Source organism: Dufourea novaeangliae, unplaced genomic scaffold (assembly GCF_001272555.1).
Source record: "Dufourea novaeangliae isolate 0120121106 unplaced genomic scaffold, ASM127255v1 scaffold228, whole genome shotgun sequence".
In the NCBI taxonomy this organism is placed as follows: domain Eukaryota; kingdom Metazoa; phylum Arthropoda; class Insecta; order Hymenoptera; family Halictidae; genus Dufourea; species Dufourea novaeangliae.
In genome coordinates this window covers 673,019-699,764 of record NW_015374150.1, presented here as the reverse complement: position 1 = coordinate 699,764, position 26,746 = coordinate 673,019, and the positions used below count along the sequence as shown (strand labels likewise).

Sequence of the window (26,746 nt, the reverse complement as noted above, 5' to 3'; positions counted from 1 at the left end):
CGACGTTTGGGGGCTCGACGGAAATTTACGATTGAGTTACACTATTTGCTCGAGACGTGGACAATGACGACACAATTAAATAATATTGTTTGGAATTTGAATTGGCGTTGATTGATGTTCGATGGAAAACTATGGTCCTATAATTATGCTAATAGAAGTTAAAAGCGTGTCTGACCTTGAACGACCTATACTACTTATCGCAATGCTGGAGTGACAGATGACTTTGAGACTATCGAATAAGTTTCTGGGACTGACCTAAATGAGTATAGTTGAATATTATACGATACGGAAAAAGGTCTTTATTCACCGGAACCCCCAATCGCGCCTAGCCCCGCATTTTTAAAATCAAAGTCCAAGTTGGCGGAGACTCTTATCACCGCCGCGAAAATGGAGGTTACATGTTCCACCTAAAAGCGTCCTCTTAATATTCCAAGCATCGCAGAAGTCGCAAACACGCGACAGCGCAATAACCGTTACCTTTCTTGTTAGCCACAGGGCTGATAAGCAGCAGATTAGCAAAAATGGCGCCGGTACCGTGGCCGACCAAGGTAACGCTGTTCGGATCGCCACCGAACTCGGCGACGTTCTCTCGGAGCCAGAACAACGCGGCTATTTGATCGAGCAGTCCGAAATTACTTGCTGTGTCGTCTCTCGTACCTGGCCTCAGAAAACCTGTAATCACAGTTGCACACATATTTATATGTAAATGAGATTATATAAATGCAACTTAATTCATTAAACAACTCCCGTTATCTCTGAAAAACTTTCATCATTTTATAATTGACCGTTATCTACCCCTGGTGTAATATCGAGAAAAAATTCTTGGGAATTCGCCGGTGGGAAAACAGTTGCCTATTCCGTGCACCAAGAAATCAGCTCGGACTGTAAACCAACCTCGTGCAACGCGATCGTTCTTTTTAGTCGCACGAGCCCCTCGCTGGCAGCCATATTTTTCCTCCGTTGTTTTGCGAAGGGCCGAAGTTATCCGTGGACTCCTCGCGAACTAACTGCACTCGGTTACGGGTGGTAGTGGTGGTGGTAGCGGGGACCGGGGTGAAGTTAACTAAGCGCCTTCCCAGCACTTTAACCTAATTTATGATTATGGTTCCGCGGCCTCTTCGTTTTTTTTCCCCTCTACCGTACCCTCCCCTCTTAAAACACCCCACTTGTCGGATGTAGCGCGCTGCAGCTCGCGCCGCGACGTCCGTCCATTTGCATTGCACGCGCGCGGTCGCGTTATCATTTTAGGGGAAAGGATAGGCGGAAGCTCGTCGTTACGGGGGTCTCGCGGGGAGCACGGAGACAGGCGGAGGGGGCGGAGGGAGAGAGGAAAAAAATAGAGCAGGCCACGGAAAAACGGCGGAGATCGATGGGAAGTTTCGGGGGCAAAAAGAACTCCTTTGTCTCGGCCAGCGAGCCCCTCTTTTCTCGGAGTAAAGTTTTCTTTCGCGCGATACGCGGACACACGAGGGCCGCGCGCGAGATTTTACGGTCACCCACGGAATTGTCGTGACTTTGTGCGCTGCCGAGTAATGAATAGGATGCTTTTCTGCGGGCCCGATGAATGTTCCGTCAATATAATAAAACCGCGAGCGGAAAATTCCGTGAAACGTTTTGTGCTCGACGGCACGAGATTCCATATTATACGAAATAAGATATTCTTGGAAACAAATAATTTGAATTTCAATAGCTTCGAATGTCGTATCCTCCGAACGTAAAAACTCCTCCACCTTGAAATTGCTCCTTCTATTTTCGTAATTCCAAACATACTGCTAGAATCACTTCAATTTCCATACCAATGGAAATTTATGCAAACGGAGATCCAGTCGGAGAATAACGCGGAACGATCGAAATTCCAAGCAACTTTCCGGAATTTCGTTGCAACGGCGAAGGGACTCGAACCAAGTTATTCATACGAGCGGACTGTAAAAGCTACCCGGGTAACGACTGGATGCTTCTCGCGCGGCAAGATGACGGATCGATAGACAGTCGTAAGAGAGAAATAAAAACGAACCTCGTCAAAGATCAAAAACCGATGGCGCAACGGAGCGTGAACGTTAATGAAGCAGAATTCCTGATTTCATGCTAGGCTGCCACCGACGGGGTTCACGTAAGATTTCATAAATTCGCGATAGGATCCGAGGGAACCTTGTTCCACATTGCTCGACGAAATTTCAGATCCGAAACGATCGTGTTTCGTACTACTACAACACGTGTTATCACTTTCTTTTATCTGGTCAATTTTTTTTGGAATGACACGGTATTGCAAACGGTTGCCTCATACTAGTCGGACGGAATTATTGAGCTGCACTACTAGAAATGCGTCTGACCATAAAACGCATAATCTACTTACCAAGGATACCTAAACGGAAGTTGACGGTGATGAAGACGACGTTCCCGTAAGCTGCCAATATAGTACCGTCGTATGGGTTGCCACTGTTCCATTCGAAGCTCTCCCCGTGAATAAACACCATCACCGGATATTTTCGCAGTGTTTTTTGGCCTGAAATCAGACATACGTGGGATATTAATAAGAATGAAATATTATGGGAATTATCCTTCCTGTCTTCTCGGATCGAAATTACATAGCAGTCATTTGCCCCATTGCATTCGTGTATACATTAAGAACAGTAACGTTCGGTGTGAATTACGATTTTTATACGGTCGTGTCCTCACTGTCGGTGCTTTTCCGCGACGGTTTTTGATTTACGTTGGCCGAAAAATTATCGGCGGAGTTTGCCTATGGGGGTCGACGCGCGCGTGAAGTCAGTTCCAAAATTTATCACTCACGCCTCCTCCTCCTCGTTCTCGCCCCCTGCCCCCTCTGTTACCCAACTATTCACTGTGAGTTCTCGGTATTAGGGTATCTATAAATTCTTCTCTCCCATCCTGTAGACGACGTAGTTTCCTTTTACTGAACGATCCACAAATTAGACTCGAGCGAGCCGCCGGGCCGCCACCCCCTGTGCAGCCCACGAGATTTATTGGGGAGTCTGTTTTACGCGATTCCAGTTCCTGTCGAGCAGCGAACTTCGCACAGACATTTGAATACCGTGTTGATCAAGGGCTCGGTCGAACGCTGTACCTATTCGTCATTCCTATGGTGCCATCAACCCTTTCGACTCCATGTCAGGTAAGCTTCGAATTCGAAGAAAAAAATAAAACAAAATAAAGGGCTATAGTATCACTTCGCATCCCTTTGATCTTCGAAACAATTACAACTTTCACCAAGAAGGTGCTTTCCAGTTACAAATGTTTCTTTAAAATGGACCGGAGGAGTCTGTTGCTTAAGTAATTTCCGGCGGAAGGTACGTCTCGGCGGAGTTCATCCCCCCCTCCATCCTCCTCTCAGGTACGTTCGTCTTTTTTCTGTGGGAGTGAAATATAATGGCGGTGGTATGCGCGCGTGTCCAATCTCGAAAGCTACCATCCGGCTTTATCTCGTCCATCTACGGGCCGTGCGAGCGAACACCAGAAAGAGAGAGAGAGGGAGAGAAAAAATTGCGCTTTATTAGTCGCAACCCCCGCAGCAGATATCAGTAATCCTTCGCTTAGTATTTCGCGGCGAGAGCCGAATTTGTTATGGTAATGCCACGCTGTATATCATCCTCGAGACGGCTGGGTTAGACGTCCGTTAGGGGGCGCGAAAAAATATTACAAGTAAACAGGAAAGAAATAAACGTCGGAACGACGGCCAGAGGGATGATCACTGTCGGTGACGACCTGTTAACACGTTTATGGACTGTCAGAGAAATATCACACCCTCCGTGGGGTCGAATTGAATCATTTGCCGTGTAGGGGTGAAACCGGGGGGCGTTGTTTATGAGTTCCGTCCGACGTTGCGGCCTCTTTTTATTGCGGGAAATTTCTCACATTTAATAACGAACCTACCGTTACTCCAATTAAATACACCAGGGTGGATAGAAATGATGATTATTCGTGCATGGTTCTTTTTCCGCTGTGATGCTTGTTTTTAATTATTTAAACAGCTACATCCATTGTTATTCGTTTCACTGCAATGGTATCGTGTTCCTTGTGTCAAGACACGTCGCGAATAAATATAAAATTTCAAAGGGTGCTTTTTTTTCTCGCACGGAAAGCATTCAAAGACCACCGAAGCACGTGCTATAACGTTCTAATATTTCACAGGAAAGGTGCGGGGAAGGGTGAGTTATTGCGTTCCAAAAAAAAATCGCACTGAATCGGACCGGCGAGATTCTATTAAATTTAAGGGGTTGTGTCTTTGGGGAAAAAAAAATCAATTCTATGGTGAATCGTGCTTTCGACTAACGCGCGTGTAATTCGGTTTAGTCACCATTCGCCGGCGAGAAGACAATTTTTTCGGTGGTTTTCGAGGCATCCATTCCCATGGGTGGTGTGGAAGCGTAACGAGAAATAGGTCGACGCGATCATACGGAACATACTCCGGTAGTAATAAATGTGCCGCATGGTCGCTTCCATAAGATCGTATCGATCTATTTTCTGTTCCGTTTCCCTGCAAACGGACGCGTTAAAAAGGACCTTGTGTGATCCCACCCCTATTCACCGTTACGTGGTTTATCTCTATGGTTAACGACGGGGTTCTCATCGTTTCCCCAAAACGTCAGTAAAGGATGCTTGGTCCAGTAGCGGCCGTGCGTTATCTCGAAAACCCGCGGGTTCGAACATTTTAATTAACTCTCGCTTTTTAGGTCACAGAAATTGATTCCCCCGTGACGATGTCATACGGAGGTGGAGGAGGAGGAATTGTGTCGACGAGGCTGCCAAGACTGCTTCGTTTCGTTCGAATTAATTTGCAGATTAATGCAGAAGGATGGGAATAGAGATTTTGGTGATTGGCAGGCCGGAAATTGAACGTCACGGACATGTTGATCGAATGTTCGGCTCGGTCTGACCTTTCATCCAAAGAGTAGACTTTTAAAAAATCAATTTCTCTCGATTCCTTCTTAAAGTGCAATTGTCGGAAGACGATTCGAGAGTGTCAATCAGACTTCTTCTTAGGAGAAAAGTACCTTAAATATGGTTATAATCTTTGATCCCAGCTGTAATATTGTCGCATAGTTAACAGATTGCCATCTCACAATAAATTCATAAAAAATAGGGTATAAATCACCCTTGTTCTCCAAGGGATTCACGCCATTTCTATATTCTAATACCAGCATCGGAAAGAAACAAAAAATCGTCGTGAAAAGTCATCCACTCGACCGCGGAGATAAAGGTGAAAGCTCACGGACCAAATTCGAACCGTGAAATTTCCATGAAAATTAAAAGGGTGGATCGATACAGTCAGCGAGAAATTGACGTATGGCGACGCATGCCCGGGGATATTTTCATCTTGCTCCGACGTTGGATGCCGGTTGCGCATCGCTACCGAGGATCAAACCATCCGCTATAAATCAATTGACGCGAATCTATATCCTAATAAAAGGAGCAACGTGGCTGGCTGTGTACCTGTAAAACGATATCGCGTGGCACACTTTGCCGCGCGACGATATCGAGTAAATATCCCGATATCGTACATGGCACCGTGTTTTACTTTTTAAACTTCGTTCCCCGTGGTCTTCGGTGTTTTCCAACGGTACACTAATCCAACCGTTTAAGGCACGATTATTTCGATTTTTTACAGTACGATCTAAATCGTACGTATCTATCATTTTCTTCACACAGAAATATGTCGTGAATCACAATAAATAGAATATCTTTACCCCGTGTTCTTGCAACTACGTTGCTCCATCTGTCGAAACTGCCAACCCCACCTCTATAAACAGAAATATCCGCAAAACTTAGCCGATAAACAAATACTTTCGTTGCACAACCACTTTCGAATATGCATCCCTTCGAAACCTGCCAAAGAACCCTAAATCATACTCCCCCTCGCACGGACCTAAATTTCCGCCGCGAGAGTAGTCGGTTGCAACTCCGCTTTCGGGCTGAATTCGTAGCAATAACCGGTGGCAGACCCAAAGTGTGATGCTCGGGGGTGTGGAGGCGAAAACAATAACTCGCCATCGACGATACGACGAGAAGTTACGATCGCAGGCCTCGTAAAATTAAAACTTCCAGTCTTCCTATCGACTCGAGCAACCAGCTAGCGTTCCCATTGTCGAATTCCTCTTAAAAGGCCGTCGCGCGCGCAACTTGTGCTCTGCCGGAATACTTCACGACTCGAATCGACGTAGTCGCCAGCCGACGCACGGCGTTTCTACATAAAACAAATCAACGTTCGATTTACGAGCCCACCCCCATCTCCTGTACGGAGTCGCGGGTGGGTGGCGGTTTTTACCGCGGCGTAATCATTTTTATCGGACCCCCGCGTCACTCCCCTAGCCGTTTCTGACCGGCGGCGTCGGATAAATATTTATGGCTGACGTATATACGACGCTCGGACGTCGATGGCGTCGTAACTCAAGCCCCCGTACGGCCGATTTTCTTTTATGGGCGCCGCGAGCTAGCGACGCCTCTGGTTCTCGGTATTTACGGTGTTGGCGGGGAGCGAGGGGTATGTGACCGTTCAAGCTGGCCACCCATCGTGATCGCGACCGGCCTCGAAATGGCTGGATTTCGAGGATTCGGGGTCAATGACGTTCCCCGTAATGTCAATGTCCAGGTTTCGATGGAAACAACAGGGACGATCCCAACCTTGCGCAGCCGGGTGGCTCCACAGGGGTAGAAAACACGAAAGCTCTCGCCATCTGGAGGTCGACTCGTGAAACTTTCAAGCCGCCATGGGGTTCGTCGAAGCTCGAACAGATGCCGGCACCAGTAGCGTTTTCGCGTGCCTCGACGACCACCCCCGAGGTCTATTGATACTGCAATTTTGATCCAGAAGTAGAGGGACGTGAAACAGCCGGGCGCTTTGAAAAGGGTTGCCCCCGGGAGTGTTGCAAAGCTTGAACTCTCGACTACTTCACGGCCGCGGGGTTGAGAGAATTTCTTGAACGGATAACGAAACGGTATTCGTTGGATTGAAGGGTATAAAGTTTCAGTTTGCGGGATTCATTCCGAATCTGTTGGAAGGGTACTTTTGCTCTTAACAACTCGTTCGAAGATCGTTGACAGTCATTTAGGTGTGTACATATGTACCTTTGTACCTTCTGGAAAAGTAAAGAAGCGCGAATGTAGATGCAACCCTCGTTCTTGTACTACACCACATGCCGTTAAGAAAGTAGAAAAAGGTTACGGTAATAAGAGGATGGGGGCGGAGAGGTGGCAGTAAAAGCTAGAGGGTTGTTTTCGACGCGCTGCAGCGGCATCGGAACTGAACTTCATTTGGCTCGCGACGAAGGTCGTAACGCGACTTGGCACTCGGCAAGGAAACATTTCCTCAAGTTGTGCCCCGTCGTCGCGTTTATGAAACCACTTTTTCACTGAACAACTCCGAACGGGTCGAAGGTTAAACGATGTTCACGCGACGTCGTTACCAACTCGATAAATGTCCCTTCCTTGCTACTCGGTATCGAATCTCCTACAGTCTTTTACAGTCTTCTAAGTAGTACTTGAAACTTCGAAGTACATTTTCGGTGCAAACGACTATCGAAGAGTGTTCGGTTATTTTGGAATACTAGAAACTATAATACTACAGCCACGATCCCGGCGGGAATTGAACGTATCGTACAGATGTATGAATTCGTTGCATTCGCAGAGTATCTGTTTCTAGAACGTTGAATTACGCAAATGTGCTAATTATCTAATTAAATTGAAACAACGGAGCCCAGGTGCGCGGAAGATACCAAGAACGGTAATTGTAATATACGGGATTACCGTTATGCCCCGTAACTGGCAAAACATCGTCGTGTTATTTAAAACGACTACAGCGTTTTTATAATCACTTTTTCCCTTCTTCTTGCGCATGTTATATTATATTACAGAACGCAGTGGTATTCTGCAGAGATAAAAATTATGAACGCGAAACTATCCAATGTCTACTTGCAGCGAGAATTATTGACCTATACTACTGCGAAAGGGACCAACCGGTATAAATCCATGTCTATCGTTAAATAGTCTGCCCTCCGAGGATTCTCTGTTGTCCTTCCAGTCGCAAGATTCTTCTAACTTCTCGTCCCCTAACTTCGTGATCCCCCACCCACGTCTTTCGTTAACCCCTCACCTGTAACCGAAGATCCGGCCGAGAAACGAAACTCGTTTAATAAAACCCTCTCCCATGTCGAAGTCGGGCGTCCCGATATGAATTTATCGGCGCCACATTTTGCCAGACAACAGCCACTTTCGCGAGCTTCCCTTCGACCCGGCACCGTTCCGTGCAGGCAAAGTGCGAAGTCGTGTCGTCCGCTTTTTACGAGGCGGCCGTGCCGCGAGAATCGCGAAGAAACGAGACTGCCGAACGGCTGGTTGGAAAATGGCGTAACACCAGCTGCGGGGATTGGGGGGTAACCGCCCCTCCGTTTTCACCCCCTCACGGCGGCAATCAGGCCCGGTGTCGGAAACTCTCGCGGTTCGTTGCCTGTTATCCGCTAGTTCGCCGGGCGTAACAGCGAAACGTTAATCGAGCAGCTGCCTTCGCGACCGAGCACAGCCTGAATATTAAAACGGTCTCGCTGCTAATGCAGTTCAAGTCCCTTATTGTTCTCCTAATGTACTACAGTCGTGATACTGATATATTAATACCGTAACGATATTTCACTTGGTTTCTTTGCGTGTTGCAAAAGATACGATACGAGTATTACATCACCTCTAGAGGGTATATAGAATAATGTATATTACTGTGCTCAAGATATCGATGTTGAAGAGGATGGATGTTTGGAGAATTTGTATCCCAAATCTTTGATCCCTCGTTCAATTTATGTATAACAAGGCATTGTTTATTCCTTCGTATTTATACATTTATTCAAGACATTCCGGGTCGCCGTCGAAGGAGGTGTCCAATTTGAATAAGAATTCCAGGGGTTCACAGGCAGATAATCCGGTATCGTTGACATGACAAGAGTTGAACCGAGGGTAAGGATCAATTCGATGGTTTCTCTTTGCACGTTACGAGGAATCCCTCGTCGGATCTGTTCGCTCTTATCGCGTGTAACTACGTCGAGGAGGGACGCGAAATCAGAATTCGAAATTCGACAAAAACTCGTCGCGAACCGTTTGAAAACATTCCAAAGCTACACACCCCTCAGAATTTCTCTGACAAAGTTCTTTCTCGATCAGCCGAACCCATTTTCCAACAATGCTACCCACATCCTCCGATTCCCCGTTCTTTGACCAGAGGGAGAAAGATGCGACGGAGCTTCTTTCTCCGGGCGAACACGGAGGAGGGTTGAAAACGTCTTCTATAGACTTGACGGATCCTCGTGTCCGGGCGACGGAGTTTATCACAGGCCCCGGTCGCTGATAAACGGATCTGTTTATGGAGAACGTCGAGCACGCGAGAGAGGGGCGATCGTTGGGACGACGTCCTATCTACTCGAGACGCTCCGCGTAATACATCGGGGATACGTGTAGCTTGGATTGAATAGCGTCGTCCAGGATAATGGAAGGCTTTGCCGGACCATGTATCCACAACCGCAGTGTGTTCGTATCGAGCATTCGGATCTCTCACGGTTCTGTTTCCCCAACCGGAGGAGCCGAAGGATAAGGAAGGATAAAAGAAACGAAGGAAAAAGATGGTCGTGAAAACCAGGAGAAGAAAACGTGTGATCCACGGATACCGAACATTTTTCGTTTCGGTCCCAGATTCGGGGACTTTCCCTCGAATCTGCATAGAAATGTATCGTGCTTGTTCAACGATAGGGATCCGCGTGATTATATATCTTTTATCCACTGGATCCACCGATACGGGGGTCGATCAAGCATATTGAGAACAATTTATTCGCAGCCTGGATTGAAACACCGGTTGTTTGCTCGGTTGTCCATCCACGGTCTTTCCTTCGATATCGTTACCTTCGGTTGTGATACTTGATGTCTCGGTTCTATTTCTGTGTTTGCTCACTTATCATAGGGAAATGGGCGGATTCGCCGGTTCAGAGAACGTTGAGTGCCCAAGATGCTTAGTGGAAAGATTAGGCGACCCGAAATCGGCGAGTTTTGTAAACAAAACGACTGGACGGTCGAAGGAAAGCAGACGAGCGGGGCAATGCAAACATCTCTCTCCGTAATTGCCAAATCCCTGTACGGCTGGCACGGTTTCGCGGTGAAACGAACACGTCGGTTGTCCGAAAGGAATCCCCGAAAATCGCAAACGGGGCTGCGCATCTTGGCTCTTCTGTGAAGATGCCCAGCTACCACGGGATCGGTGGTTACCCCGGTAGGTGCACGCGCTTCTGCATAAAAGATGCACACCGTCCGCTCGGCTCGACGTTCCGGAGCCGAATAACGACGGATTTCCAGTGCCTCCAAAAGTGAATGGTCGAGGAACTCTGAAAGGGGGCATAATTCTTTGAGATGAAAATCCGGAGACGAATGTAATATGACGCTGCGCCGGTGCAGTGGCTTCCGAGCATCTTGCAGCTGGGAAAATGCAGTTCCTCGCGTGGAATTCTTTTCACCCACCCCCTAGACGTTGCTCCCGTTGGTCAGAGGAGAACCGTAACGTTCCGATCATTTTCTGCGAACGAAACGAGACTGCTTTCCAATTCTTCGAGACAGTTGGGAATAAAGCACTAAGAAATGGATGGAGGGAACAGCAAGAAGAAATGGATCATTAATCGTTAACTTTCTGAATTTTATTATTTTCACTGAGATCAACGGCGTAAGGAAAATCTAATTTTTAAAACTTTGTGCGTCCCTTCGTCACAGTAAAAAGCATAGAAAATAAAGATGTCTGTAATCTCTATGGGTATCTCCGTGTAGTCTCTGCTCGCGAACCGACGATTAAAAATTGCAAGAGTTATAAACACCACCGTGTTGCTCCTGGGGCAACCGAGAATTTAATTGCGCCGCGATAAATTATTAGCAATTATGTTCTCTCCGCGGTGGCATCAGCCCGCCGCGTTGGTATAACTTCACGGAGGCATGGATTAACGCATATCCTCCCCCCGTAATGCCGGTTTATTTACGTTCCGTCGCGGGTAAACAATAAACAAGGAAAAAATGTAGAAGGTAGGAGTCGAGGCTTGCGTGCGCGCGATCGATCGGTGCTTGTTTGCGTTTGACGTTAAATAATTTTACCTCCAAACCATTCTCCGTTCAATCAGCCTCGCCACGTGGATCGTTGTTAATCATTTATGAAAACGAGCACGCGGTGCGTGGTAATGATACAATATCCACCGTGGCGCGGATATCTTGTTTGGCCTGGTAATTGGGAGCACAATTGCCGTATTTATTATAATCTAGCTACCGTTGGTTTTTTCTTATCGAAGTCGAGAAATAGCGCGGGATCAGAATACAGGTCTATTCGTAAAACTGGATCAGCGTCTTGCATCAATTTGCAAGGGAAAATAAATTTTTAATCCAATTTAACTACTTCTTCGGTTTGCAAAAAGAAACTGGCTCAGACTACTTGTTGATTCACAAGGAACTCTCGGCTTTGAATAGAGACTGCAAACAAGTTCTACGGAATAATTACACCGGGTTTAACAACTTAAATAATTACATTCTACCTCGCGTTTGAGCATGATAAACTCTTTTACCCTATAATTTATAGGAGGATTACATAGGTACCCTTTGAAAATCTGACGTTGTAATCATCGAATATCAACGCTGTCGAATCACGTTTACACTAGAGTAAACCAGAGTTTCCCTAATTCTCATCAATTAATAGTACATGCGTCCGACAGTATCATATTTTACTTCTAATTGCCTGAATCAGTTGTATCAGTTCATTTCGTATCGAATCTGTAATGAACAGATAGATGAACGATTGTTGACCGAGGCATACATTATTCGGAAGTACTGCAATTTGATTGACTCATACAACTCAATAGTCGCTTCATGATGGCAACACACTGCACAAACACTTCTCAGTACAGTGTTCGGGCGATTATTGTCAAACATTCGAGTCCTCTTCGCGTCAAGCATCGAATAGGAGAAATGCTTCAGACCCTTGCAAATGGGGGGGGGGGGGGGGGGGGAGAACAAAGTATACCCTTGACATGCTCCACGGCCTCCCCCTCCGCCCAATAGTGGGGATGATGCCCTGACAAAAATCGTGTAGAAACAGTCAGACAGCGATCGAGAAAATACTGTATTGTTAAATCTCCATTAAATCTCTTATCCTCATAATATAGTTCCACATTTTTCACTACAAGAAGAATATCCTCTGCCGCATCTTTATACCGACACGTGCATATATCCCGATGAAATAACAACAACGTCGCGTCGAACCAATCGGCCAGTGGCGTCGGCGAACCTAATAATGAGCGGGCATTATTAAGCGTAATAACGTTTTAAGGTTGACCGTTTAAATGCATGAAGCGGAGCTCAGTACCGCCGCAGCGTTATCAGATATTGCGAGGGCGGCAGAAAACGGCAAAGGTTTTGCCGTGCCCCCCGGCCCGCGTCCAGATATATTTACGCGGGCCGCGATAACCGGACTGTCCTTTTTAAAGCGGAGCTTAAAAGCTTTTCCACCGCGTCGGGATGGGAAAAAGCCCGTCGTAAACGCCGCCGGTGACCACGACTTTCGGGGAATACTAATGCGCCAGAAGGAAAATTCCAGCCAGTTTCGAGACCATCCAAGGATACCGTTTCCGCCTCTCTGACCACCGTTTCAAACAGGACGTATAGCGGTTCGACGCTAGAAATCTTCTTTCTTTCATTGGTGACCAAGACCGGTGCCTCGCTCCTTGGATCTGGATTACGGGACAATGTCACAGAATCCCGGCGCCAAGCTCCAATGAACACGGACAATATTGTCCACTGTACGAGGATTAGCGTTCAAGAAAGTTAGGGGTGGCTTGGGTTTTCTTGGTTGCCGCGAGACATGGGAGTTTCGAGTTGGATATCACGGTTACAAGGTTCCAGTACAATGGTGGTGATAATACCGTATTCTGTTGTCCGAGGGGGTCAAGTAAAATTTATTCGTGTAACATCTATATATACGTAGGAAACCATATTTATATGTTTCAACGAATGATGGACTTTGGTTGTTCGAACTTTTCGAGGACAAGAGCGTTCGAATAACTGGGACGTTCGTGTGATGGGAATTCATCGAGAGCGACCGATCGAAATTTCGACGTTCAAGTCGAGTGTAGTAGTTACAGAACGGTATAATTAACAAACGACATAGCTCGCTGGAGAGGATTCAACGATTCACCAGAGGGGCGAAGGGGGTTGCAGATGACGGAAGAGTCCCGTGATGCACGCAACTCACGGCCCACCCGACAACCGCTCCACGTCGATCGTACCGGCGTGGTTTTTCGACACCGGATACACGGCCGGACAGGAAGTAGGACGCAATGTCCGGCCGTGGCAAATAGTCCGGCAAATTACAGCAGCGATGACTGGCGAGCAACGGGCAACAAAGTGTGACTACAGCCGGGTAGCTTGTAGTTTACAGGCTAGGCAGGCGCCATAATCTGGTACAGAGGAACCGGAGAATTTGCGAGGCCGCCCGTGGAACACGAGGCTGCCGAGGGGTGGTGGTTGAGGGTCGAGGGTGAAACGTTTCGAACGATGGTGTGAGAACGCGAGGAGGACAGAGCTACCATAGGAGAACAGGGACAGAGAAAGATTCATCGAGAGGATGGAAAATGGAAAGGGAAAGATTGAAGAGACATCGGAGAGTAACTAACGATTGGAAAATATTAAATGACAGTGAATACTGATACAAGTAAACTATACATATTCACGTGAACGTAGATCTTTTTTTGATGTTATTAACAGACACTGCAAACACTCGCAGACACATCTACACTTTCTACGATAGTATAGAAAAAAAACTTCTGATTCAAGATTAAGAATACACCATTCACAAAATTCTCTTTGACAGTATCTACTCAGCACGGTGTACAGATTCCACATGAATATCTTCGTGAACAGACTCTATCAAGGGGGCGATCGGTGAGCCAGACAAGAAACGACGAACCCTGGGATAGGAGGGGAACAGAATGGGGGTGGTTCAACGGAGCGAGGAAACAGAGGCGAGAAACCGAACGTGGTGGTGTGGGTGGTTGGCAATTTTGAACGAGCGGACCTGTACTCGTGTCCCTCGGTTGTTTGTATTCGTAGCGGCGGCATTGCCTCGAGCGTCGTTTTCCGAAATTACGAGCCGATACCGTTACAATCGGTTGAGCGATGCACCGCCGCCGCACGTCAATCGCTATATATTTTCTGCTAATCGATCGCCGCCACTTCCGGCGAAATAGATCACACCCCTTCTCCCTCACCTCCCTCTGCCACCGGCTAGACGAGCACGTACGTGTCAGGCCGGCATGGAAATAACGGCAATGAATTTACCGCGGTTTTTGATTGCTCGGATCCAACAGGCCCGCAAGCTCGTCGCCACTGTCAATCGAATATCGGTCACGGTCCGTGGAATCAATCCAAACAGACAGCCCAGGATCGTCTTCGGCGACTCCTTTGTGGATAATTAACGTTTCCGCGAGGATATCGATTATCCGATAACGATCGAGGTGGGGGAAGTTTACACGGAAAAACGATGGTATTATCTTCGAGCAGAGTTTGAGACCTGGCCAAGCCATTTTCCTTGTTATTCGATCCAGGGTTCTCGCCTTCCCTCTCGCTGGTGGAATAATTTAGAAATTGGTTTCGCTGCTTTAGATCAATATTACAGGGGGATTCTTCAACGGGATAAGAATTCCTGTCGATGATCAAGAGTCACGAGGGAACGTGCGATTACTCGAGGTTTGGTTTTAGGTTAGATTTAATTATACAATGAAACACGCGTCGCGGCAAGATTTATGCATGATACACTGTTCGTTTTAATATGTTGCTTCGGGCATTAAATTATCCGAACAACGCGCGCATCAAGATACATTATTCCTGCTTTAATTTCCATTTATATTACCGCATGAAGATCACAAGGGCGGTTCGCTTGGCCAGTGAGTTTACGCTTTGAGTTTAATTTCTTTAGAATGAAGCGCGTCACAGGTGGCGCGTACGTACGTCATTCGGGTGTTTACTAATCTGTACGTGTGCAGCAGTGGGTAACGGAACGATGGAAACAAAACAAGTTATTCGTACTCGTCACAAAGTAATTGTATTATGTATTTTCGACTTGTTATTCCACGGAGTATCATAAGAAAAAATTTAACACTAACCTCTGTTCATATTCTCAAAGAAACTTGTTAAAAAAACAACTATGGTCTTCGTAAAAAAGGAGCAACACTTTATTTCCATTCACTGATCCGCATAACGTATTAACTGAACATTGGAATTGAACTTCAATTCACTTCACTTTCGAAAGCAGAGTGCTGAATATTAGAACTGTTCTTTGTTCTTTTTAAGTTTGGTCAGAGGGGGTAGGCTCTACCTGGGAACTAGGAACTGAAGCTGTCCATTCCTGAGCGAGAGTTCTTATACAGGTTTCCTTATCTCCTGAGTGGAGTGGGGGCATGGCGTCGTCTGGTCGGTAAGCATAATAATACAACCATCGTAGACAAACTACGAAAAATATAGGATAACGTTGGACCAATACCGACGAGAACGTCGTGAAATAAAGCATTTCACCAGAAATCGATAGTTCGCGTCGTAGCGGTGTTAATTTCATGGTGCATCCACTGCATAAAGGTGACACGAATTCACACCGAGTCGTGAAATCGTCGCGATTTACGAAGTAAAGAAGAGCAGTGTGTGTCCAAAAGGACTAGAAACGACGGAGAAAAAGAAGCACGATTCGAAAAGTACATAACGTGTCGGGGCTCATTAAAGCATCGATCCGTCGAAATGTCATTACGCGCGTCGTGGACCGTTTCGGGTTTACTCTTGCTGGTATTACCCGTGGCTACGATCGGCACGGATCGGTTGTTCACGGCCGGCTCGGGTTTGCTTGTCGCTGTAACGTTGCTCGTTGATTATCCGAAGCGTTTGATTAATTGCTTCGTTAATTCATTCGCGGGGGTGGCCCCCGTTCTCGAAGCGCAATAACCGGTGCAAGAGTCAAGCGACGCGTGAAAGGCCGGACGCTATGTTCGACCAAGCACCGAGACGACGCGTCCGAAATTGGTCAGCGTTGCGACGCGAACGCGTCACGGAACACGCCTGTCGGAAGGCCACGGCCCTGTCCAGTCTCTTGTTCTCATTGTACTGGATCGAATTCAACTCGACAGTTTCGTTTTTAACAATATTATAGATACTAGTACACGAAATTCGACAATTTATAGGTATGGAATGAATTTCATCGTACAAACGTATAGGTCTGAGATAAGCTTACAGCCTGGATTTACTGTTAGTACGGAGGCAGTTTGAATTTGTGAACCAGCAAATCGATAAGAGCTTTAGAATCGTTATCTGTAATCTTAAATATAGCGTACCGTTCTATATTCAGTTAAATATACTTCTGTTTTATCAGTACACCTTACCAGCCTTGATCACGATAGTTGTTCAAATTCTACGTATGTTCGATCAAACGATCCTCGGGGGTTCTATGGGATTGAACATTTGGAGCTGTCAGTTTCGACGTTTCGGTAAAGGCTCTTCCCTGCAAACACCAGCGAAAATTGCAACGCGCGAGGTACGAACAAAACGTGACAGAATACTTCGCATCCACGGACAGATTAAAACCTTCTCGTTTCAATTCCACCGTGTAACAACCACGAGTAAGAAGAAGAATCGGTATATTTGTGTCACTCATTCGAGGGAGGAACAAATCCCATGAGAGCAAGACTACGGAAACTTTAATCCGACAAATTAATTATCCGTGGCACTTGAACGATTACCTGAACAGACCGACTTAAACGACTAGCTTGCATTTACATATTTTACCGATTGGGTAACGATAACAACGATTCCAGATAAAAGGTAGAACACAGAAACTAAATAAATTATCAAGAATTCCAGGGACAATTGATAATTACGCATAAGAGAACGAAGAATAAAAAGTTATACTCGTATTTAGTACATTAACGCGAACGGGCATAATCGATTGAGCAGAATTTGCATGGTTGTCGTGCGTTAAGCGAAAATCGAATTAGCGAATCGCTGTTGCGTTTTAGCGCGTTTCCCATGACATATGGCGCCGCCTTTCGTTCATTGATCTCCCAATCCCCCTCGTAATATTTCACCAGTTTCCGACCAGCGCGATTCGCCGATCATAATTGTCGGGATCCGCGACTCCGAATAAAAAAAAAATGCCTAATGCTAGCGGGTAGCCGCAGTACAGTTAATGCCCAATAATTTTGCGGCTTCGTGCGTGTTCGGTTCATCCCGTGAAAATCCGCGCGGCAACATATCGCCTGGTAATATCGTATTATCGTCGGGGATTAGTCGAAACGCGCGACGGCGATTACAACCTGGCGGAATATTTTGCCAGCGCACGGAAACGTTACAAATTCCTTACCAAGGCCCTCGTGGATGCGATTCAATTCCATCGAAGATACTCGTCGACATTATACAGTCCCGTGGTTCACGGAATACGAGAGAAGATCCTCGAAGATAGCTAACCGAAAGACGCAGAGAGTTTTATGAAACGAAATAACGAAATTCCAAGGCGGTCTCGTTACCCATGAATCGTTCCGAGGGGCGGCAATATCCTGATACAGCGCGAACACGCGACGTCCAGGTGCGCCGCCGATCGAGATACAATCGTTCGGAATAAAGTTCGGGAAATTTCGTCTTCGAACGGTCGATTCCCGGCTTCTTCTTTTACCGCTCCTCGATAAACCCCGGTTCGATGAACGTCGCGTGGGCTGTACGTCCTGATTGAAAATGAAATGTAAACGCAAATGATCGTTCCCGTAAAAGAAAAAAAGAAGAAAAAAAAAAGACTTCGGCTCCTCGAAGTGCTTCTATTCGGAGCTGCTCGTGGTCGAAACGAGCGAAGCCCAGCCCCAACCACCGTGCTCGGAGGCCGCAAAAACTTTACAACGTATCGAAATAAAGAACCCACCGGAAGCTCCGGATGAAAAAAAGAAGAAGAAGAAGAAGAGCAGCAACGAGAAGAAAGAAGTTCGTCGAGATAGCCGTTCGTTTCCCACCTTCGAGCTCCGGGTGTACCGCCTCGCCCACCGATCTCCCACGATCCCCGTGCGCGTGATTCTCCGAAGTCCCGGCCGCGGAAATGGAAAAATTGGGTCGCCAGCTCCCCGCGCTGTAACCCTTCCTCCTGCGCCCGTTGACGTCACTGTTTTCTTGTACACTCGACGCCCCCTCCGTGCATCGGTAGTCGTCTGATACTGACATTTCCGCCCGAGCACGGCCCGCGTCGCCCGGATGCATCTGTGCCGCGCGTTTCGAGAGAATTAAACGCATCGACGGAGACGATAATCATTTCGAAATTATTCGACATCGAAAACTGCCGTACTCGTTCAGCCGCCACCGTCACGATGCTCCAACGCGCTGCTCTTCGCTCTGTTTCATACCTCCACATTTTTTTCCCTCCCTCGGTTGCATCGATTTTCCAGCATTTCTTTCGGTTTCCGAAAGGCTGCACACGTGCGCCACGAATTGGGACGTAGCGTCGAATATATATTTATGCTTGAATATTTAAAAGACCTCTTACGAACGCGTTTGGCTCGTGGTGTTCACCTGTGCGTTCGTTTTTCTTTTTTTCGTCAGACTTTCGAGAAAAGGAGAGAGCCTTTCAATCCCTTCACGTCAACGACGACGACTACGGGGGCTCTGGTTGTTGTACGTTCGGTGTAAAAATACAAACGGCGCCGAAGCTCGCCAACGCCAAATTAATTCCGCGCTAATACGCGTCGGATATATAAATAAGGCATCGCGCGCCTCGAATAGCTCGCTCGGTCGCCCCGACGAACAGTTCGGGGAATTCGGCGCGATTGAAGGAAAAGCGGGGAAAGCTGCGCGCGTATATTTCGTCGGGGACCGGCCAAGTGGAAAACGATTGACGTCACGAGAACGTTGACGCTATCGCCGGAGAGCTGAGAGAGAGGCGAGCCCGTTATTCGGGCCGTTACACTGACGAGAAGAGAGAAATGTTTTCTCCGAGTGGAAGGGATCGAATACCTCGAAAATTATCGTCGATTCAGCGAGCACAAACCACCCGAATATTTACCCGTCGGAGGTTCCCTTTTAATTTTTCGCGCTTACGAGGTCGCAAACGCACGAACTTACACACGTCGTTAATTTATCGAGGATCGATAAGTAATTCTCGTCCTGTCTGATCAGTCCTACACCGAATCCACTGATTTTTTAGAAAAGAAACAGCTTACAGACCGACGATCGTGGTTCAGCTTCAAGTTGACGATAAAATTGTACACGTTACGAGTTGCTGAAAAAGAACTCGCGCCCAGGTGTTACCTGTAATACCATCCCGGCAACGTTTCCACAGATACCGCCCGATTTATTATACGCTGTATTTCTGTTATCGACGAGTCGGCTGAAAGGATATCTCCACGGTGGAATAAGAAACAGCGTAGCCGGTCGTACGCTCGAAAGAGAAGATACTCGGCTGTCTTTTGTGCGGCGCAAACGAGGGTTCGAGGTTGCTGAGTTATGAACCGAAATATCCAGCAGAACGAGACGCCGTAAAGCTTTATATACCGTGTCCACCGATCGAGGTGTCGCGGCTTCTTTCGTATGTCCTGCGCGGAATCGTCGACTGTTTCTATAATGCCTTATGGCTGCTAATTAAAACGAAGCCCCTCCGAGCAAACAGATGAAACAGCGTGGCAAGGTGGAAATTACATCGAACGTATGAATAAGGAAAAATGATCTCCTTTGCAGGTTTACTTTAACCCTTCTTCGGGTTACGGACACCGCAGTAGGCCTTCCCATATTTTTAAAGTAAGGACGCTTCAATTATTTTTAATGTATTATTTGCAAATTAATGTAATACTCTATTGTTTCGTCAAATTTCTATGTATTGCAAAGCAAATTCGGTTCAGTTCCATATACCATAATTCTAGAAAACCATCGGAATTTCGAAATCTGAATTAAGGATTAAAGAATCGTACTAAGGAATTAATTACACGAGAATCAGTGACGAATTAGCGTGTGTGCATTGTAGGAGAGCCTACAAACAATCGACTGATTTATAAATGAAACCAGACCAGGGAAGGTGCACAGTAAAGTAGTGGTATATGTGTCAATTGCTCTTCAACCGTCCGATCTCTTCAATCGCTCCCCACGCAGTTAATCAGAGGGAAACGGACGACTTCTACCCCCTTGTGTCGCCACTTCGCTCCTCGTTCAGCTCCCCTGGAAAATACTTCCCCCCGTGGTGGTAGGGGAGGAAAGACGCATAGCGACTTCCGTATCTGGCATTTCATAAAGCCGGCGAGAAAGTCGGTCTCTCTCTTTCTCTCTCTCTCTCTCTCTTTGTTATCTGGCATTTCATAAAGCCGGCGAGAAAGTCGGTCTCTCTCTTTCTCTCTCTCTCTCTCTCTCTCTTTCGATGGAGAAACGAAGAACACCCGACGCAGAAATTCCAAACGTAGTGGGTTCCCAGGCCACGACTAATTGGAGTACTTTGCGGTAGGCTTCGCAACTCGTATTGCGGCCCCCCTCCGTAACTTCTCTTAACGCCCGGCACTCTGGATGGCAGAGCGCAATTCCTGTATTTGCGTGAACGACACGACAACGCACGATTCGCCACGCGGCCTCGTACACGGCTTTCAAGCCAGCGCGCAGCGACCGAGGCGGTTCCGTGAAATGAACGTCGCACGCGCGCTCGCGCGCGTGTACACGCCACTCAGCAGATTGCGGCCGAACTGAAGTCCGAGGTCTGAAGTGGTTGTGTCGCTCTTGAATGGCGCCGATGATGCTGACGGTCGCCGTTGAAAATTCGACGTTTCAACCCCCTCCCTTGTGGCCGACGAACGGTTGCGAACAATGCCGGGCTTAATGAGTCCTTAATTATTGTGTCGGCGCGGAGAGGAGCTTATCGCGTGGTGGTTTATTAACTTCTATCAGTGGTACAACATTGTGCTCGTTAGAAAGCATTGAACGGGGGATGGAGTTAATTACGTTAGGAAGAACGTGGCTCTAATGGGACGTATACATGTGTTCTATGGACACTGGTGTATTAATATTCTGTCTTTATACGATAATGAAACGGGGAATTAACGCCTCTGTGGTTCTGTGGGAGAGTGATTTGAGCAGAGGCGTCGAAAAGGTATATTCTCTATTATCAATTTCTGGACAAACGGCTGAAGTTACTATTGTATATACAGTAAATCCTGGATTAGTGGTCGAAGGCTCTTCGGCACTGAACATGAAATATTTCATAAATTAATTCGCTCTATCATTGTGCTAAATCCCATTGAAAAGTCAGCGTTACACCTGGCGACTTCTCCTTATCAGTGCCGAGGAGCCTTCGAACATTCATCCAGGATTTACTGTACTTCTTTTTTCCAGTCGCCTACGTTTCCATTATATTGTTTCGAGGGTCTGGAATAAATGTGTGTCCATTCGAAACGGAATTAGCCAGCCAACACCATCGGTGGCCATAATTTTCCCGATCGAACCGTATACCCCCCGCGACACACACGCGCCGCCGTAATTTCCAGTAACGCGTAATTTCCGTAAACGGTTATGAAACAGCCGCGGTCGATTAGAAACGATTGACCATGTATAATCGGCAACGGAATAGTGAATTTAATACCGGTTACGAACGACGCGGATTCCTTCGTATAACGATCCTTCATACAGCCTACTAATATATTGTTATCAAATACTGGCCCGGAGCTCGTTCGAGTGGAACTTGGACCATCGATTAGCTACCGACAATTCGGACGCGGGTTAAATTAATTAGTTTCGAAGTTAACGCGTGTACGCCTTCGGACTGTCCCCCCTCCAACCCCGTAGTATTTGCGTATTCTGTTCGAGCACTCGCAGGCGCGGGGTCATCCCACGCTTCTCAGAAATTCGTTGCTAGAATTTTTAATAGCCGCCGTGATTAATCCCGGGGCCATTTGCAAATTAACCCGAGCCGCGGCGGGCTGTGACGCGTGTCCGCTTTCGCCGCTGTCAGTGAACTACTATTTACATGTACCACCGCCGTCGCGTGTTCTTGAATAAGCAAACGGCAGGTCGACATCTTTAACGAAAAAAATATTCTCAAAGTATGATACTGGAATTCTTTGTCTCTGCCCTCCGTGGTCTCCGATTGATTAGTAGCAGTATAATAACGGCGGAAAAAAGAAACAGACCGAAAAAACGACGGCGGGACCGGGTGAAATCTATCCCCGGTCCCCGGGAAATTAATTTTATCGATTAATACGGATTCCCGGGGTAACGCTGAAAATTACCATTTACGGTCTCCTTCCGATACAGGAAGTTATCGAGCAGAAACTTCATTAGAGGCTGTTACACTACCCGCCGCGTATATACGATACGTACACATGTATCGATTCCCAGGAAGTTTGCTCAGACTTTATGCATATCCTCGTCGGTATACTTGTATCGTATCAGGACGGTGTCCGACTGGATAATTCGTTCGAATGGTCATTGCAAAAACCGTGATACGATGAAATAACGTTTAAATGAAAATCTTCCCCTCTCCACCATCGCAGTTACGTCATTGATCTATATCGTACAAAATGTATAACTTACAAAACGACCGTGCCGTGTTCGCGCGACGCGCCCATTAACAATTCCGACTGCTCTGTCGATCGGTTGAACGCGCGATAAATGTTTCAGTTTATCGACGGACTAGGCAAAGAAGTCCGCGGCGAAGCAACGCCGTCGAGTACGAATATTTCAGGAATAGGTTAGATAAATTTCGCCGGAACTTCCGTAAGATTTTATCGAGCGAATACAAGAGAGAAGGAGAGAGAGACAGAAACGGCGGCGGTTGATTTCCCTGGACTGCTGGACCGGTCTCCGGAATAGTGGATGATACGGAGAGGCGAGATAGCAGACGGAGAAAGATGGTAGTAGCTGGTCGAATGGCCGAGAGGCCGCCGCGGCCGTTAGTAAAATAATAGAAACTTTATCTGGAAGTCCGCGAGAGTTCGCTCGGAAACAATTATATGGGGATTCAAGGCAGAGGCGAGGTTACACGGCGAAGGGGAGGCTGAAGTGTGGGGATGAAAGAGAGGGGGATGGATATTTATATTCATTAGAAAGTAAGAAGCCGGGCTAGGCCAGAGCCCACGGTTACAGCTTGGAAATGCTTAATAGGGGTTTGCAGCCGCGGCGTTTACCTCCGAGCGGCCATTTACGGCGAGCAGAGAAGTGTCTGGGGCTTGTTTTGAATCAGTTTAGACCGTTTCTGTAAATCTTCCACAGTGCCCCGCGTGCGTTTGATCGTGATTCACCGGCTCTCCACGATCCGCGAATCTCCACGATTTTCCCCTGTTAATGCTTTCATTGATGCGTCACCCAAAGACTGTCCAAAGAGGCTGGATTATTTTTACGTACCGTTGCAATATTTTTGCGTAAAATTAGTATCGAAGTATAATTCAAAACAATAGTAACAGCGTCTATTACCCCTTTCGTTCCTACTGCCGCTATATGTATGTTCCATATTTTAAATTACGAAATAAAATATTGTTATCATGTATTTTTTTATATCTCTGAGTATATAATAGTTTCTTCTAGTCTTGTATAGACAGTACGGCACAAGTTTGAATGTGCATTTAAAAGTTCATCGGTAAAATAATGGGACATAAACGAAATCCCATGAGTCTGATTACGTACGACTTTTTTCACTGCGCCAGTCAACGTGTTCACGTGCAAGGTATTTAACTTGCAAATTAACAAAGCAAATGGCGTCCATACCGTTCCATTCGCAGTTGGTACTAGCGGTTTCATGTCTTACGTACACCGCGAAGACGAATACACTATCACCGTGGCCCCGAAAAATAGCCGAGAAATTTCTTCCGTTCATGAATCATACTCCCATCGGATCGCACGCACCTCGCGGAACCTTCCGTGGAACGAGGGCCAGGAAGTTTCGAAGTTTCTACAACCCGGGAAGAAGTTTCGAGACATCGATTAGCGAGATTGAAAACTTCCGTCTACTCGGTGTGCATTACGATTCCTCTTCGCAAAGGGTGGAAGGGATGGGAATGGCAGCTGGGAAACGCGAGGCTAATGGTTTCCGTAGCCCAGGAAAAGGGACATCGATTAACATTTCCCCGTTTTTCCTCTCTGTTCACCCATTCGCCGCCCACGTCTCGTCGATGTGTTTCTTCTGTTGGCGTAAATATTTCGGTGCCTCGAATCGACGAAAGATTCGATTGTTCGAACAGAGAATTCGAATTTCATTTTAAGAACGGTGCACCAGTGATTTTCAGCTTCAAGCAGAACTATGGATAATAGTTAATACCGAACATTTTTCAGCAATTTTCTTCACTCGTACCAATATTATTCCTTTCGCTCAATTATCCCTTCAATTGAATATCCGTCTACTCACTGCTGAAAACAACAGAGCGACTCGAGGTAGATACGAACAGCGGAATGATTCACGATCCCCGATCGAACAACTGTTCTAATTTCAATTTCAAAATAGAAGGTACGTGAATCGGAATAGGCGAGTGCCAGCCAGAAACGGCATTGTTTCTCGCGTCATTTATCGCGACAAACTGCTCTCGTACCGAAAGAACACGTATCCCATCGATCCTGGAAGCGTCGCAGCGATCGCGCGTCTAACCAGCTCTCCCCGTCTATTTCCGTTCGTCATGCGACCATTTCGTACTCCCCCCGAACGCCCGATGCTTCATGAATTCACAACGGCCCAGAATCGAACGATTCCCGTGGAACACCGTGTTACGAGCGATCTTTGTCGTATCGCTGAGATTTGTACGCGATGAGAGATGCTTACGAAGGATTGAAGATTCTCGCGAGAAACTACGCATTGAAGACTATGAAGCATACATGGCATCAAAATCGTTCGTCTTTCGTGACGAAATCATATATAGATGTAATTGTACATCCTGGGCAGTGAATTTTCAAGGTTTTAAAATGTCTTCTCGATACACGTGATGAATATTCTCGTTCCCGCTGACACGATATCAACTCGACCGGATGTTTTTAAGCCTCTCCCCATCGTTCGCCCAGGAGCATTCAGCCGTGTTTCGTCGATTGCCTCGGGGACTCTTGGCCCGTCGCGCTCGGACGGTTATCGATTCCTTCAAGACCCGGATTGATCCAGTCTTGCCGGTCAATCTCGGCCGATTCAAAATCAAGCAGGCAATTCCGCATGATGGACACGTTAATAATAGAACCACCATCCGAGGTCTCGACTGGATAAATTCTGGGAATTAAATTGCGCCAGCGGCGGCCAGATTCGGATGATCCGGCATTTTCGTTCCAAACCAGTTGCCCGAAATTCGAACAATTTGAAATTTCTACGTATCGATCCGTACTGGATTAATTCGACCGTTGTTAACCCCGAATCAATATCGCCGCGGGATTCGTAGAAATCTATTCTCGATCCTGTCATATTGAAAATATCAATTACACGCAAAGCATAAAAACGGTGTTTCGTTCGGTGAATATAAACATTGGACGTTTGAACATATATTTCTATAAATCACCAAATGAGTTTTTTTGTTGAGCATTCTCGTCGATGGATATTAAGTTAACAAAAGGATTGAATAATCGAGCATATTCGGTACATTAACGGAGTGAATTAAACCACGTTGCGGTGGCAAGTGCAATTACTAGGTCGCTCACGTTCCTATTCCTTACCGGGTCCTCGACCAAGGTCTAACCACGGGTAAACACGACCAGCTGAATAGACGGATATTCATAGGGAGACGGCGCTATCGGCGGGGTTCTTCGATGCGGCACGGTTCGAGACTTCCATAATGATGAACCGAAATCCGTGGCATGCACCGCCGATATGTTACTGTCCGCCGTGACGTCGCTTGCTCTCCAACAGATACGCCATGAACAGCGGTTGCATGGAGTGCCGCTTTCTCTCCATATTAAGTAGCCGAAGCAATTTGGAATATCATTGTTGCTTCGTCGAGTACGGTTTTTGCTACCGATTACCGCCGTAGATCGATTGAAAATTACCACAATTCCAGTTGAAAATGTTCCACCTTAAACTCGATCTTTATCACTTCTCAACAGTAATGCTACTATCAAATTTTTCGAACGAGCAAACAGTCTTTTGACCATGAATTAGAATCTTAATGCTGCTGTCAGCATGCTAACCACACAAGAATCTCCGATATGTCACCAGAGAAATGCACCGAACGGATTGAGACTTCGATTCCTTTCAGTGCGTTACTCGGCTCGTTAAGTCGGATTTCAATTAGTCACGGTTAATGGCCGTTCGACGGTCCACGTGTTCGAGGTTAATACGATTTTTAATTTTCCGGCCTGTCTGTAATCCTTTAACGTAATTACGCGTTCCATTGGAAAAACCATTTGAGGTAATTACACCGCGGCGAGGCGAGGCGAAGCGCGCCGCTCGGCTCGGCCGCCGGCACTCGGATCTATCCTCCACCCCCGAAGCGTTGCCGGCTCGATGCTTTTAATCGAGTATTTAATAATTCCCGCGTTTCGTGATTTCCGAGGGCCGATGACGGCGCACGTTTGTAACACGAGACGACCCGCCACGGATGAATTACGCCGCGCCCTCGTCCCACACCCGACGACTCGATTCAATGCCTGGCGATTCCCGTATCCGGTGACGCACAATGCGCAGATTTCAATCAACGCGAGATCTCCCATTAACGTCGTCGCTGGTTTATAACCAGATTGGATACTTTACCTTGGATATTTAACCCTTATTGTACCTTATCAGTTTGCCGAATAC

General features: G+C 46.8%; 1 protein-coding gene across 1 annotated transcript in view; it reads right to left on the bottom strand.

Moving 5' to 3' along the window:
- LOC107191723 overlaps nucleotides 1–26,746 on the bottom strand; it is a 53,948-nt gene that overhangs the window by 12,387 nt on the left and 14,815 nt on the right. Inside the window, exons 3-4 of the mRNA XM_015580822.1 lie at nucleotides 2,354–2,503; nucleotides 478–672 (exon numbers count right to left, since the gene is read on the bottom strand). Coding sequence (XP_015436308.1) covers nucleotides 478–672; nucleotides 2,354–2,503 — 345 coding nt within the window. The remainder of the gene's footprint in view (nucleotides 1–477; nucleotides 673–2,353; nucleotides 2,504–26,746) is intronic.